At 42.7% G+C, this 15330-nt stretch overlaps 1 protein-coding gene across 4 annotated transcripts in view; it reads right to left on the bottom strand.

The window, feature by feature from the left end:
- CHCHD6 (coiled-coil-helix-coiled-coil-helix domain containing 6) overlaps positions 1-15330 on the bottom strand; it is a 324191-nt gene that overhangs the window by 124955 nt on the left and 183906 nt on the right. Inside the window, exons 5-6 of one of the 4 annotated variants that reach the window (XM_024580230.4) lie at positions 6024-6107; positions 2252-3667 (exon numbers count right to left, since the gene is read on the bottom strand). The exons of 2 other annotated variants lie outside the window; for them this stretch is intronic. In XM_024580230.4, coding sequence (XP_024435998.1) covers positions 3560-3667; positions 6024-6107 — 192 coding nt within the window. In that variant the 3' untranslated portion in view covers positions 2252-3559. Of the gene's footprint in view, positions 1-2251; positions 3668-6023; positions 6108-15330 lie in introns of those variants that run through there. One more of the 4 variants, XM_024580231.2, reaches the window with a different exon arrangement.

Consider the following 15330-nt stretch of genomic DNA (forward strand, 5'->3'; position numbering starts at 1 on the left):
ACACTGTCAACTATGTTCTCCTGAAGCTTTTCTTCCTGAACTGATTTGGGAGGCAGCATGAAGTGGGGGAAAGAGTGGACACATTGGACCTCTGACTTCACCCAGCAGCTGAATGACCTCTGGTAGCTCGTTTCACCTAATCCCCAGTTTCTTTGTTTGTAAAATGTGTAATATAATACACCTTGCAGGACTACTGGAAAGATTAGTGATAACTTATGTAAAAGAGCCTGGCGCATAGCATATACTCATAAAAATTATAGTGACTGTCATCTTGTAGGACACAGAACTCTATGTCTGACACTTCTCAATAACCTGCTGGTCCTCTCCACCTCATATGTGCATGATTAGAATTAAACTGGTGACCTTACCTAAATGTAGTGGCTCACTTGAATTTCTTTCTTTCTCTTAATAATTTTTCCAGATATCCAAGCTCCAACTTTTCTCCCTTCAAGAACTCCCAACATTATCTCAATTGAAGGCCACACTTGTCAGCCAGTCATCCAAGGTCCCCCACAATCTAACCCCAATCTATTTTTGCAGCTTTACCACCCACTACCAACTGTCACCTTGGCTGAGGTCTCCATCCAGAAGCCCCACTTTCTGCATGTCCTGCTCATTCTCCAAACATAGCTTCTACCAAAAAGCCTTTTTAGCAAGAGCTCTCCTCTTTTCTTCCTGGAGGCCCACCATGTCACTGTTTCCTGTTTGTGCACATACACTTTCCTTTTATTATTCTTGCATACATTAATGGAGCACCTATTTCATGCCAGACATTGCATCCCCAGCCCTTGGTGATGAATCAGACCAGTGAGAACTTTGAGCTCCCAGACCTTCACAGTATGGAAGGGGAGGAAACCAGACACCAGGAGCCACAAGACAGTGTGGCAAGTGCTAGAACATACAACAGGCACACAAGGCCTAGAGGTGTGCAGAAGAGGGTGTGGTGGGTGATTCTGTTGGTGCCTAAGGGCAGGCCTGCTTCCCTCAACTGCATCCAACTTTTTATTACATATGACATACTAGCAGAAAAGTATAAAATCCTCTAAGCACAACCTGATGAATTCTCACCACTGAACACACCAGTATAACTAGAACCCAGGTCAAGAAAGGGAACATTGCCCTACCTCATAAGCTCCCTGCATGTTCCCTTAGTCACTACTATCCTCAAAAGGTAATATTATTCCATTTGCTGACACCACAAATTAGTTTTGATTCATTTGAACATCATATAAATGGGCCCATCCGATATGTACATACTGGTGTCTGTCTGGCCCTTTGGTTCAGTGTTCTGTTGGTGAGTTTCCCACATCATGAAGTTTGTTCATCCTTGTTCCTGTGGCAGCCTCCATTGTGGTGACTACTATAATGTATCTATCCTACTGTTGACAGTTTGGGGCTATTATGAGTGATGCAGTGATGACCATCCTACAGCATTTCTTTTGGTGAACCTAGGGACACACTTCTGTTGGGTACACCATTGCCAGGTCATAGATAAGCTTCTATTGAAGCTTATCTAGCTTCAACAGAACTGGATAACAGTTTTCCAAACTGGCCTTGTCAATTTACACTCCCTTCAGCAGTACCTAAGAGCTTGGGTTAAACTATAGCCCTACCAGCAACATCTTCTCTTGTGAAGTGGGATTTCCTGTATTAAACACCTCTTCTCTGAAACCTAGAGTGGCTCCTGTTTGCCTGAAAGGCTCTAACTAACACCCCCAAAGATACCAGACAGGGATCTGCTTAGTGCTGTCACTGAGAAGGCTGTAGGCTTGACAGGATCACATGACAGTCATTCATAAAAAAAAAAAGAAAGCCAGAGTAGAAGCAAAAACAAAAACAGGAGGGAGGGCTGACTACTCACATATCAATGCTGGGATGGTGTATGTATCATGCAGGAAGGAAGCAAGATCTACATTCTAGGGAAAAGAGCTTGAAATCCAGAAAGAACACTTATATTTCCAAGTTTCTTCCTTTTTCCCTGCCTCAGTATTTGAAGCTACTCCCCAAAAATGCCCTCTCCATTTCACAGGTGCTGAGTTTGGAAAAAAAAAATGAGACTATTCTTACGCAACTGAAAGGTCCTCTGGTCATATGCAGCTGGCTCTTAGGCATCCTCTCATATGGGTTCCTAAATTTGACACCCTTCTCCCTGTTCTAAACTGGATTTTGAATTTCATGAGGCAGGAACCACAACTGTCTGAACTATATCTGGGCAATTAGCAGAAATAAACAAATGTAGAGTTAATGAATAGTTATGCATTTATTAAATAAGAGGAAAGAGGGTGGAAATAATATGAAAGAACTGAATACTCTTGGGTACTTTTACATAAATAACTACTCATCCCCAAAACAATTAGCAGGCTAGTCTTAAAATTTCCATTTCAAAGATAAGGAAACTGAACCCAAAGAATTTAAACAACTTGCTCAGAGTCATAAAGCTGTTAATTAATTAATTTATTTTTTTATTTTTTATTCAGTTACAATTGTCTGCATTTTCTCCCCATCCCTCCACCCCACCCCCATATGATCTCACCTTTAACTGGAACATAATCAACAAAAGAAAAAAGCAAACAAAATATAACCAGAGACATTGAAATTAAGAACAATGTAACAATAGCCAGAGGGGAGTGGGGAGGAGATAGTGGAGAGAGGGGTTTATAGGAGCTGTTAAATTTTTTGTGGCAGAACTAGGGCTGAGGTCTGCTGGGCTCCAAAGCCTGCCTGTCTCCCTGCCTACTTGGCCCCATGGTGGAGAGCAGAAGAGTGGTCATCTCAACAGCTGTCAAGGTCTAGTTCAGAGCCACTTGCTAGAAGACAATAAATGGGCTGGTTTTGAAGTGGCACAAGTCACCCTTAGCCCCATGATAGCTAAATCCAGGTATGGTATGAGTGGAGTTCACTCCTAGTTCTTTCGTTTTCTACAGGAAATCACAATGTGGCAGCTGAGTAAAGGCCCTGGGGGATGAGTTAATGTGGCAAGAGGTTCACAGATAGTACAGAGCATTATCCTCCTGGGCTGCATACCCAATGTACAGAAATGGGAATGGCCTTGCTCTCTAACACTTTCAGGCAGGTGAGAAACACCCAGTTGTAAGCAGCACTTGGTCTCCACATTGCTTTTTACAGAGCCCTCTTCTACCCCTGCACACCGAATGACCAATGAGTGCCATGGTAGTCATCTGAGAAAAGCCTGTTCCGGAGACTGGGGCATCATGAGATAAAATCTATTTCAACACACATACGTGAGTGCTTACGTGCATACACTCATCCATTAAATCCAAACCTGAAGCATTATGACTTGAAACAGACTCCCCGATACTGCTGTACTCTTGAAAGTGGAGCCATAGCATACACCAACATTTGTGCAGACGTTACCTTGTCTAATGTCCCCATCAATTCCCTGAAAGAAAGTATTAGTATCTCCATTTTACAGTTGCAGAAACTGAGATGCAAGAAGGTGTAGTGGCTGCAGGGTGCGATGATGCAGGGTGCGATGATGCAGGGTGCGATGATGCAGAGTGCGATGATACACAGCTGCGTGCAGGCCCAGGTCCACCATTTACTGGCACTGCCCTCTGCTACACAGCCTATGTGTGAGCATCATGTCTGGGTGTGCTTCCAGGTACCAAAAGAACCTCACGAGGCACCTCCAGCAGCTGACTGCTCTCTGTGGTGAAACAGAAAACACTTTTCACTTAGATCTTGCAATGTGGGCATGAGGAACAATTACTCAGAAAGATAAAGTATAGGAGCCCTACAAAATATGATTTCCTTACTGAAGAATAATCAATCATCTAGGGAAAAAATACTGTGGTACAAAAAGGTCAAGAAGTCTCCGCCTCCTTGAAAATGAGTCTGGATTTTGTGCAGGCTTTCCCTCCATGCCAAGCACAACACTCCAGGCTAGTATCCTACAGGCAGAAGGGCAACAGGGATCCAGCCAAGAGGCCTGTGGATGTACCATGGCACCTCCAAAAGCCCAGGCCACTGCCTCCCCCATCCCAACTTTCTCTCATCTGTGACCAAACACCAAACAACTTGGGGTAGTAGAGGATGATTCAACAACTGTTCCAAGTTTCCCCCTGAACAGGTTACCACCATCAATTTCTAAACTAAGAGGAATTGGGGGGTGGGGCAGGAGGGGGGAGTGGAGGGAAGGAAAGGAGCTTGATGATTGGAAGGACCTGAAGCTGTTTGTACAGAAACTGAAATGTCAAGGTCTGAGAGTATTCGACAAATGAAAGCAGAATTATATAAAAGCAACAGTTAATAAAAGGGATTGTCAGATGCTGTGTTTCCATCCTCCCAAGCCATTACAGGAGTAAAATTATCCACAGAGAAAATGGAAAACTTTTTTTCAAAGCTGATACAATTAAGCTTTCAACCATGCCTCCTTGATCCCCTCTTTCCAGCCCCCACCCCCCCCCATTCCCCAGATCCCTCACTAATCTCCAGTTCCTGGGGATGTTGGAAGCACTTTCCTCCTTTGTATTACCACCAGCAAAATGCATGTGTTTGAAAGTCAGAAAGGAGATCATGTTTTGTACCTCCTTCTGTACACATTCAATAACTATTCACAATCATGTAGGAAAATCTCATTAAAAAAATAAAAGCCTACATCTGCATACAAAAGGAGTTTGGACTTCACTTTATGATTAGTGGGGAGGCCAGATTAGAAAGAAGGGCTTGTCCAGGAGAATTTCCTTTCCTTCAAGAAAGCAGAGAACTAGTTTTAAGGAGGAGATCTATAGTAGAGACGAGCAAGGAGAGTGATGAGAGGAAACAGACTTTAGGGGAGGAAAAATGCTGAGGCTACTTGCTTTCCACCCTAAACAGACACACGCTACAATAAGCCAAACTCAAAGAGGGAAAATACAGGAGGAACACAGCAGGAGACTGTAAAATTGCACATATAACAAAAAAAAACTGTGCTTACGAACATATGGGCTACTGTGAAAATTAGAGCTATGGCTGGAGAAATTTTTTACCCTTTTCCAGGATCTCAAATCACAATCCTTGTCATGGCTACAGTCAAACCTGGGCAGGAGGCTGTTCAGGGAAATATGTGCTTGCTAAAGGCTACTTCTGCAGGCAGGTCGGGGTGCCCTGTCAACCCTTGGGACCACATGCCGTCACCATCAGCGCTCCGTGTTTTCATCACAATTCACATGGACCCCTAAACACCCCCCAAAGAGTAAACAGGTGAGGGTGTCCATGGAGCAAGGAGGAACCTCCCTCATGTTCCCACTGCCTGGAAATCCAGAAATCCAGGTTATCTGCCAGGCCACAGGAGAAATCCCCTATGAAAATCAAGCCCCTTATGCAAACTGTCAATTTCAAAGCTCTAAACCATGACAAACAATTCTCAAAGATTTGCCTGCAATAAGCTAATGGCTCGGCAGCTTGGCATACTGCCTCAGGCAGGAAAGAGAACAATTTTTTTACCCTTCCAATCATCCCCTCCCACATTTTAAGTCACTTCTTTGAAAAAAACCTGTCATGGTCAACAAATGAATACCCCCCCGCACTCCCCACAAAGTAAGCAAGTTACCAAATGAAATTTTAATAATTGTTATAACCTTTACAAAAAAGGAAAGATGACATGTCTTTGAATCTCATTCATGTCAAAGGCTTATCCTTAGAGAAGCAGTGTAGTCATGTTGCACTTTGATCTCTCCAACTCCCATGAGAAAACCAATAATACAATTTTAATACATTTGTATAGCAGGACTTCATGTTATTATTATTTTTATCCAATGCAGCTTAACTAAAGTGAGAAAGGTATACTGGGTCTCAGCACGGCCCTGTGGCGAAATGCGTTTTTTCTAAAATTGAACTATAATGAGCCAGTAGCATTCAACAAAAAGATCTCTGTGACAGCCACTTGCTGAAAGGTTGAGGGTGTGGTGCTCATGCCCCTAGAGTGACTGACTATTGGGGAAAATGAGCACTGAGGTCTGTGGGCTCCTCTCTCCCCAGTGGGGCCTTTAGGACCTGTCCCCCAAAAGGCAGCCTAGCCTTACCTTCCTCTCAATGTGCTCTAGTTGTTCCTTACAGAAGGTATTATGGCATCTCAGCTCTGTCTTTCGGTACTCCAGCTCCCTGGCCTAGTTGGAACAGAATAAAGTTCATGTTAAACAGAAGCAGCTGGGCTTGGCCTGCAAGGTGAAACCCACAACGATTTCTGTTCACAGAGACATGAGTAGAACAGCAATAATGAATTGAAACCTATGCTATGGTAGATCACTTGCCTACCTTGAGTTTAATTTTCACCACAAAACTTAAAGATAGGTCATTGCTACAACCATTTCACAGATGACAAGCACTAACATTTACTGAATGCTTACTAATGTATGTGCCAAGTACTGGTCTAAGTGCTTCTCACTGATTCTTTCATTTGATCCTTACAATTTCTCTAAAGAATAGGTAGGATTATTATGATCCTCTATTGTAGATGAAGAAACAGGAGCTAAGTTACTCCAAAGCTCACAGCTATGAGGGAGTAGCTCGGTTTGAAACTCAGCAAATGCAGGGCCTGACCATGGAGTCCTCACACCTGGCACCACACCATGCCACTGACTCACTGTCTAAATCATAAGAAGCAGCACAGGGGTGCCAAAATGCCCTTTTTCTGGTCAGGCAAACTCTCTGCCTTAGGGGTCAAGGATCTGAAAGGTGAACAGTCATCAGAATCGCAGAATCTTAGAGGTGCTTCCTCACCCACCTGATGGGGAACAAACAGAACTGTTGGTGCACACAGCCGAGGACCCTCTCTCATGGTTACAATTAGGCTGAGAGTGGCTTGGCTAACCGGGACAAGCAATGTGGAACTAGCAGACCTGAGGCAAACCCACCCCACACTTAACTAAATGGGTGACCTGAAACAATTTCCTAACTCTGCCAAGTTCCTGCTTGGTTAGGTATAATATGAAAACCTGGAATGGAACCCCACAGGACTGTGTAGAGGTAAAAGAAACCCCACAGAAAGGGGCATGGTCACTGCAGGCCATCACAATGGGACACCAACATCAAGGCATGCGGGGTCTGAGAACTCTGGAAGCCAGGGTTGGTGCTTATAGGAGGAATAATGCCATCTGTTTGCATTTGCCCTCTGCTAAGGGTCAAGTGTGCTCAGGCACCATTCTAGACTCCCATGTCACTTAAGTCTCATTATCCCAAGAGCACAAATCTAGTCAACAACTGAGGTGGACCATGAACCTAAGTCAGTGAGATTCTGAGTTCTGGGCTTCTTCCTTCAAACTCCCTCCCCTATAGTATGAGTGCATGGGTTTGAACTGTTAAAAAAATACCAGGAAGGACAAGAACTGATGTTTGTGAAAGCTCATTTCCTTGGCATTGCTATTGTCCTTGGCATGAAACTTTTCTGAAGCCTCAGTGGGAGTGGGGGTAGGGGGTAGTATTGGTCATGAGCTGACTACACCACTGCACCTGAGGAAAGGCTTGGGTTTAGAGGACCACACTGCTCCTAGGAAAACTCCAGGTCAGCAGGGCTTGGCAACAGGCTGACCACTTAAGAGCTGAGTTCTAATGCCAGCTAGACCACTAACTGGCCTGTAAGCTTGAGCAAGCTGCTAGCCTTTTCTGTGTATTTTCTTCTTACCTGTAGAATAGAGAAATGAGTAGTAACTTGGCTCCGGAGGCAGCTATAGAATATCTAAAATTGCCACGAAGGCTTCTGGAATGCCTGTGTAATGCTAACACTTCAAAAAAACTAAATACAAACAGTGAGGCTGAATGTTGGGGATTTCTCACAGGAATTTTCAAAGCACGGTGCTGAGCATGCATTGGGAATGTGAGCATAGCTAATTTGTGCTAGACCTTCAGCAGACAGCACAAATGGTTAAGTAACCCTGGTGCAAACAGAGAAGTTGGTCTGATACGGTAAAGCAGCCAGCACAGAAATATCTCCCAGGACCCTGGACCTGCCATTTTCTGGCCAACAGACCCAGTCAAACAGGAAGATGACATCTGAAAGCAAAATTGTTTTGAGGCTCTTCCACAGGCATTCACCAGGGGCCAGTAGGGCAGCAGACAAGGAGGCTCTTCCACACTTCTACCCACCATATCTCATTAACACACTGGGATGCCTCCTCTGGGCAGTCTCTCCAGGAATGCTTAGCCCATGGTTCCTGGGCCTGTGCCAGCATTAACACCAACGTCAGGAATGTGAAACAGAGCTAAGGCTCCAGGCAAAGCTCCCAACCACTGAGGCTACCTCAGACCACTGAAAGACTGTGTACAAAGGAGAAGGTATATTGAGGAGACAGGAGGCCTTCTGTAGTCACATCTTTGCCACACAACCAAGCTGTTATCAAGTAAGTGATGAACTGTTTCAAAAGGTATAAGTTTGTCTTGCCCACTGGAATGGAAAGTCTGAGAGGAAAGGCCTTGCCTGACTCCAGCAAACCGCCAAAGCCATGGCCTCCATCACAGTGAGCCAGCCAGGTGACTAGCTCACTGCTTTTATTCCATCCACTAATTGGTACTACCTACCCTCTCTGTTCATCACTGAGATTTATAATGAAATCCAATGACTGACACTGGACAGGAGGTGACATGGAAAAGGGCTGTAGAAAATGAATAAGATACCAACACCTGGATGTCAGTGCCTCGCCCAGAGTAGACACACAATGATTCAATTTTGATGAATGGGGGCAGCATCAGACAACACTAGTCACTCTACATAGCTGTTACAGTCCAATATCTACTTCCCAGTACTAGTGATAGGCCATGCAACAGGCATCTCTCAACATGACCATGAAATTAGGGAGGCATAGACAGGTTTCAGTGACTGATTCAGTAATCATCAGAACATTGATTGTCCACCATGCAATAGACACTATCGTAAAGGGGCTGGGGTTACAAAAGAGAAAAGAGAAAGTTTCTGCTCCATGGAGCTTAGATCCTAGTGGGAGAGATAAACGTGTAAGCACACAAATCAGATAATTTCAGAGAGGGATATGTGCTGGGGAGACCACAGACAGAATAACTTGTGGGGGTTGCCATTTTCTCTAAGGAGATTTCCAAAAGACTCTTCTGGGGGAAAAAACACTGAATAAAGTATATTGTTTCCAATACAAAGGAAAAACATCACCATTATGAAGATCTACTCAGCAGATTACAGTCTTTGAATTGGGAACTGAAAGGAATCTTTAGTGATTTAGTCAAGGACTTCCTCCCAGTTAAGAGAGCACACAATGAGTTCATACTCTGATGTGTTTACTCTGCTCCAAGCACATAGCAGAGCAGATTAAAAATAAGTGTACAAGACCAAAAAGACCTGGTCAAGCTCAAAAACAAGATAAAATGCCCAACAAAACAAAATGCAAAGCAATAGATGAGGAAACAGAGATAGCCAGAACAAACTCCACTTCACAGAGGTAAGGAACTGAAGCCAGGTTTGCCACACAAAGCCTAGATTCCCCCCAAAATAAGAAGCTGGTGTAAAAAATTCCTCAAGATTCCCATGTAGGATGCGGTTTTCAGTTTGCCTGAACCTAAGTTCAGCCCACAGGCCAAGGCTATAGCCCTAACAAATGAACCACGCACCATGGGTCAGGTCCCAGAGCCACAGCACCACCAGGACCACCACCACAGAGACAGGCCACAATTGCACCTGGCCCTGCACCTGGGTGCAGACTTAGGTAACCACAAAAATGCTACAAAGGGAGATAAGAGAATGAGAGACAAAACAAAGTAAAGCAAAACAAGGCAAGTATCAAACTTTCTTCTCAAAACAAACCTGCAAACCAATCCCAAATATGTGTAGAAATGTAATGCTTAGAAAGACTACCAATAAAATCAACTGGCATATGATTTTGAGATAGGCCAGTAAGCCAGGACAAGTGGAATAGAAAAACTGAGACAGGATAGCTGAACAAAATGGTCAAGCAATTTATAGCCAAATACAGAAAGTCACCTCTCTAGAGATAACATCCAGGCCTTAGTTCTACTTCTTGTCCAGGACCAGAAAAGCGGCAAAACTAGGTGAGTGATGCCAGGACCAGCTCCAATGACTAAAGACCCTCTGCCCTGGTACTGACCAATCAGTGGAGATCACAACCCTGAAAAAGCACACCTGAAAAACTGATGAATATTCTTCTGAAACCCTCCTTGAAACCTCACCTAAGATTCCCACCTACAAGAGAAAGATGAAAGCATCAAGACAAAGAAGTGATCCAGTGCACCTGGGGAGCAGCACACACTACTCTCTTTCTCTTCTTCCTCCCTCACTTCATTCCCCATAGGCATGAATCTCCTAAACTCTAAGAGACTTGCAATCAGGGAAGCAATGGGCAGTGGCAGTTCATCCCAGGCTAACTCCCTTAACTTGTTCTCACAGGCCCCTTTTTCTGACTTCACAGTGAGCTAAGGCAGCCCAGCCTAGGCTCTCCTGTTCTTTCTTTTATGCTAAGCCCTTCCTTATTTTACTGTTCCCAGCTTTAATAAATGTACCCTCACAGTCACCTTCACTTGTGTTGGGAAATCTTTCCTACGCTACGTCAAGAACCCACACACTACAACTGGCCCCGGGCAGACCCTCTCAGGGCCAGATCCTCTATCCAATAACAAGATCACTCCTGATTAAATTTATTTATGGGACATTATAAACAGGATTAAAAAAACTTTTTATTATGCAAAAATTTAAATACAAAACTGAATAATGTAATAAAACCCCAGAGAGCCATCACAAAGCTTCAAAAATTATAAACTAAACAAAATCTTGTTTAATCTATATTCTCCACAACCCCCAGACCCTCAAGTTTCTTACAGGAGACCATTTCATTTGTACATGTTACCATTGCACATCCAAAAAAGCTTAACATTGGTAGAAGAGGATAGAGGGGGTAAATGGCAATGGAAGGAGACTTGACTTGGGGTGGTGAATACACAATACAATATACATATGACGTATTATAGAATGGTACACCCGAAACCTATATAATTTTATTAACCAATGTCATCCCAATAAATTCAATAAAAAGGTAAAAATATTATACTAATGTAATATCATAAAATACTCAGCCAGTGTTCAAATTTCAAATTGATAAAATGTTTTAAATGTATACTTAAGGTAGTAAAAAGATATGTGGAAATAACTTTTGATTTAAAATGAAATTATGAACCAGAACAGGAAAAAACCCCAAATGGGTAAATGTTATAAATTTAAAATTCTTCAAAATTAAAAATAGGACATACCCTAGATTGAGGGCAGTAAGGAAGAAATTAATAAATTGAAATATAGTATGGAGATTTCAGCCAGAACATTACAATGGGAGACAAAGATAACAACAAGTATGGAAAAAGACTCTGTCAGTATTGACATGCTATTTCAGAATAGCACAGCAGGGAAGGCAGAGGAAGAGGAAGGTGGAGAAGGAAGAGAAGGGAGGGAGAAGAGAGGAAGAAAAAGAGGACAGATGTAAAGGCAAGTTAGAGAAAGAGGAATGTGGGGAGGGTTAGGGTGATGATGAGGTAGGGGAAGGGAGTAAGAGGTGGATATAAAAAGAAAGATGGGGAGACTGGTGGAAAATGAGGGGAGAAGGAGGAGAAGAGAATTAAACAGAAAATATCAATTAAAATTATAGTAATAAGTATAAGTAAACCAGTTATCCCAATAAATATGTAGGAGACAGCTTCTAAAACGGACCACAGTAGTCATGCCCTTGTGTGATGCCCTCTCCAGAGTATGGGCTGTTGCCGTGTGACTAACTTCTGATGCATAGAATATGGCTACTATGATAAGATGTGATATGTCACTTTCTCATTGCCAAAGGTAGTGATTTTCGTCTTGCTCACGCTCTCTCCCTCACTTGCTCAAATGATGGAGATGCCCGCATGGTAAGGAATTGAGCCAGTAAAAAGCTAAATCCTGCTACACCAGGGAAAATGAAATGGTGCCTTCACAAGCTGCATCCTCGGATGAGACCTGAGGCCAGCACTGTGAGTGCAGTCTGTGAGAAACATTGAGGCAGAGGTACCAGCCAAGCCAGGCCCACATCCTGGACCCACATAAACCTTGAGATAATAAATATTGACTATTTTAAACCACCAAATTTTGTAATTTGTTATTAGCAATAGGTACCGTATTTTTCAGACTATAAGATACACCCCCCCCCAATTTGGGGGGGAAATGGGGTTGCGTCTTATAATCTGAATGTAGCTTACCTGGCTCGCTGTGGGGAGAGGGGTGGCGGTGGAGCATTCTTTTTTGTTTTTTCCCCTATTTTCCTCCTCTAAAACCTAGGTGGGCCTTATGGTACAGTGCATCTTATAGTCCTAAAAATATGGTAATACAAAATGTGAATCAATTAATCTCACCCTTAACATTATCACTTTCGATAAAAGAAAAAAAAAGGAAATGCAACTATATTCCACTTATAAGAGACCCAATCCCCCACACTAATAGCCTTATAAAACAAAAGAAAACCATTCAATAGACATAAATATAAACTGCAGTCTCTACTGTTTTGTTTTGTTTACACATAAGACTGAACACTCAAACAAAAAGATTTTAAAACACATACAAAGATAGCGAAAGCAGAGATGCCAGGGACACGTGTACCATAAAAGTTAACATGATTGCAGGGGAAGGTGCAGACTTGCCAGTTTAGCCTGAGAGAAGGACAGGATTGGCAGGGCTGCAGAACCCTTCCAGACTGCTCGGAAGTGTCCCCTGGAAGATTTAAATGGAGTGAAGGCAGAGACTCATACCTTCTCTTCTTCTGGAATCCACAGCATGGACATGTGGGTGGAACAGTCACAGGACCCAGCAGAGCCTGGAAACCACATGGCCAGGCAACAGGCCCTGCACCTCTGGCATGAGAAGGGGCTGTGACCTGGTGACAGCAGCACCAGCCCTGCTCTAGACTCCTGGAAGCCTGAAGCCAGAAAGCAATCAACTTAGCAGCTTTCTCTGAAGGATACATTTATTTTTCTAATACAAAATTCATGTGGGGAACAGAGTCCACTTCCCCTCAACACCAGTGAAATACCTAGCTGATCTGAGGAGCAGAGTGAACAGTCAACGGTATTCCAGCATATATGAAGATCTGAGACCAAAGATAGAGGACATTGAAAGATCTGATGACAGGAAGACCAGCAGAACTAACCTGACCGGTTTAAAGCCAGCAGAAGACTTTTTTTTTCTTTTTTTCATTCCTCCTTTCCCCCTGAATTCCTTCTTCCTTCCTGTCCTTCTTTCCTTTTTTTTTTATTCCTTCTTCCTTCCATCCTGTACCTTTTTTATTCCTTCTTCCTGCCTTCTTTTATTTATTTCTATGTTTTAATTTTTGTTAAAATTCTTATCTTGCCTCCGATATTTCTTCATTCCTTCTTCCTTCCTTTCCTTTTCTATTCCCTTTTTCCCTCCTTCCCTTCTTCCCCCACCTTTCTCTTTTTCCCACAGGTGAGACAACAAAACCTGGAGTGCTAAAAAGACCAGAGTTAGACCGTGTTACACCCATAAACGTCAGCTCAAGACCATTGAACACAGGAGATTAAGGAGACAGCACTACTGAATCCCATTGGCATTCTACCATAGAAGTTCATACCATAAACCCAGGGAGTCAGAATAGATCAATTTAAGAAGCAGAGGCTAACAAGAAGAGTCTCACAAACAGTGGGAAGACAAAGAAACAATACCCAAATGAAAGGAAAGGAGGAAGCCTCAGAAAGAATGCTAACTGAAAAAGAGGCAAGTCAACTATCAGATACTGAGTTCAAACAATGGTTATCAGGAAACTCACTGAACTCTCGGAGCTCACAGAGAACTACCAGAAACTACAGGGAAACTACAATGAACTCACTGAAAACTATATCAACTTGAAAAATGAAATAGAAACTATCAACAAGGGCCAAGAGGAAATGAAGAATACAATTTCTGAATTGAAGAACACAGTAGAAGGAATGAAAAGCAGACTTGTTGAAGCAGAGGATCAGATCAGCGAGCTGGAGGACAAAGTAGAAAAAAACACCCAGAAAGAGCAAGAAAAGGAAAAGAGGCTCAGAAAGAATGAAGAGGGATAAGTGAAATGCAGGACAATATGAAACATAAAAATATCTGTATAATAGGAATACCAGAAGGAGAAGAGGAGCACGGGATAGAAAACCTGTCTGAAAAAGTAATGATGGAAAATTTCCCTAATCTGAGGAGAGAAAAAGTCACCCAAATCCAGGAATCACAGAGAGTCCCAAGCAAGAGGAACCCAAAGAGACCCACTGCAAGACACATCATAATTAAAATGGCAAATTTCAAGACAAAGAGAGGATCTTAAAGGCAGCAAGGAAAAAAGGAAGTAACATACAAGGGAGCCCCAATAAGGTTAGCAACTGAGTTCTCAGTGGAAACGCTCCAAGCTAGAAGAGAATGGCAAAAAATATTCCAAGTAATGAGAACCAGAGGCCTGCAACCAAGACTACTTTACCCAGCAAGGCTCTCAATCAAGATAGAAGGCCAAATAAGGAGTTTCCCAGACAAAAGAAGTCTAAAAGAATACACTTCCACCAAACCAGCTCTGCAAGAGATGCTAAAGGGACTGCTTTAAGGAAAGGAAGGAAAAGAGAAATAGAGAGGAACACAGGTAGGAAAAAATGGCAATAAATAACTACCGATAACTATCGATAATAACCTTAAACATAAATGCATTAAATGCTCCAATCAAAAGACATAGAATAGCTGAATGGATAAGAAAACATGACCCACACATGTGCTGCCTACAAGAGACTCATCTCAGGACAAAAGACCTACACAGACTGAAAGTGAAGGGCTGGAAACAAATTTTCCAGGCATATGGACAGGAAAAAAAAGCAGGGGTAGCAATACTCATAACAGAAAAAATAGACTTCCAAAGAAGGGCCATAAAGAGAGACCCAGAAGGTCACTTCATAATACTCAAAGGAAAAATCCACCAAGAAGAAAAACATTGTAAATACATAAGCACCCAACAGAGGAGCACCCAAATACATAAAGAAAATCTTGGAGGACTTCAAGAAAGATATTGAAAGCAACACAATTATAGTAGGGGACTTTAACATCCCACTGTCAAAAACGGACAGGTCTTCCAAACAAAATATCAAGAAGGATATTGTGTCACTTAACAATGCCCTAGATGAAATGGACTTAACTGATATATATAGAGCTTTTCATCCCACAGAAGCAAAATACACATTCTTTTCAAGTGTACATGGAACTTTTTCAAAGATAGACCACATGATAGGACATAAAGCAAGCCTCAACAAATTCAAGAAAATTAAAATCATACCAAGCATTTTCTCCGACCACAAGGGACTGAAACTAGAAACCAACCC

This window comes from Desmodus rotundus, chromosome 10 (assembly GCF_022682495.2).
Source record: "Desmodus rotundus isolate HL8 chromosome 10, HLdesRot8A.1, whole genome shotgun sequence".
Taxonomy (NCBI): Eukaryota; Metazoa; Chordata; class Mammalia; order Chiroptera; family Phyllostomidae; genus Desmodus; species Desmodus rotundus.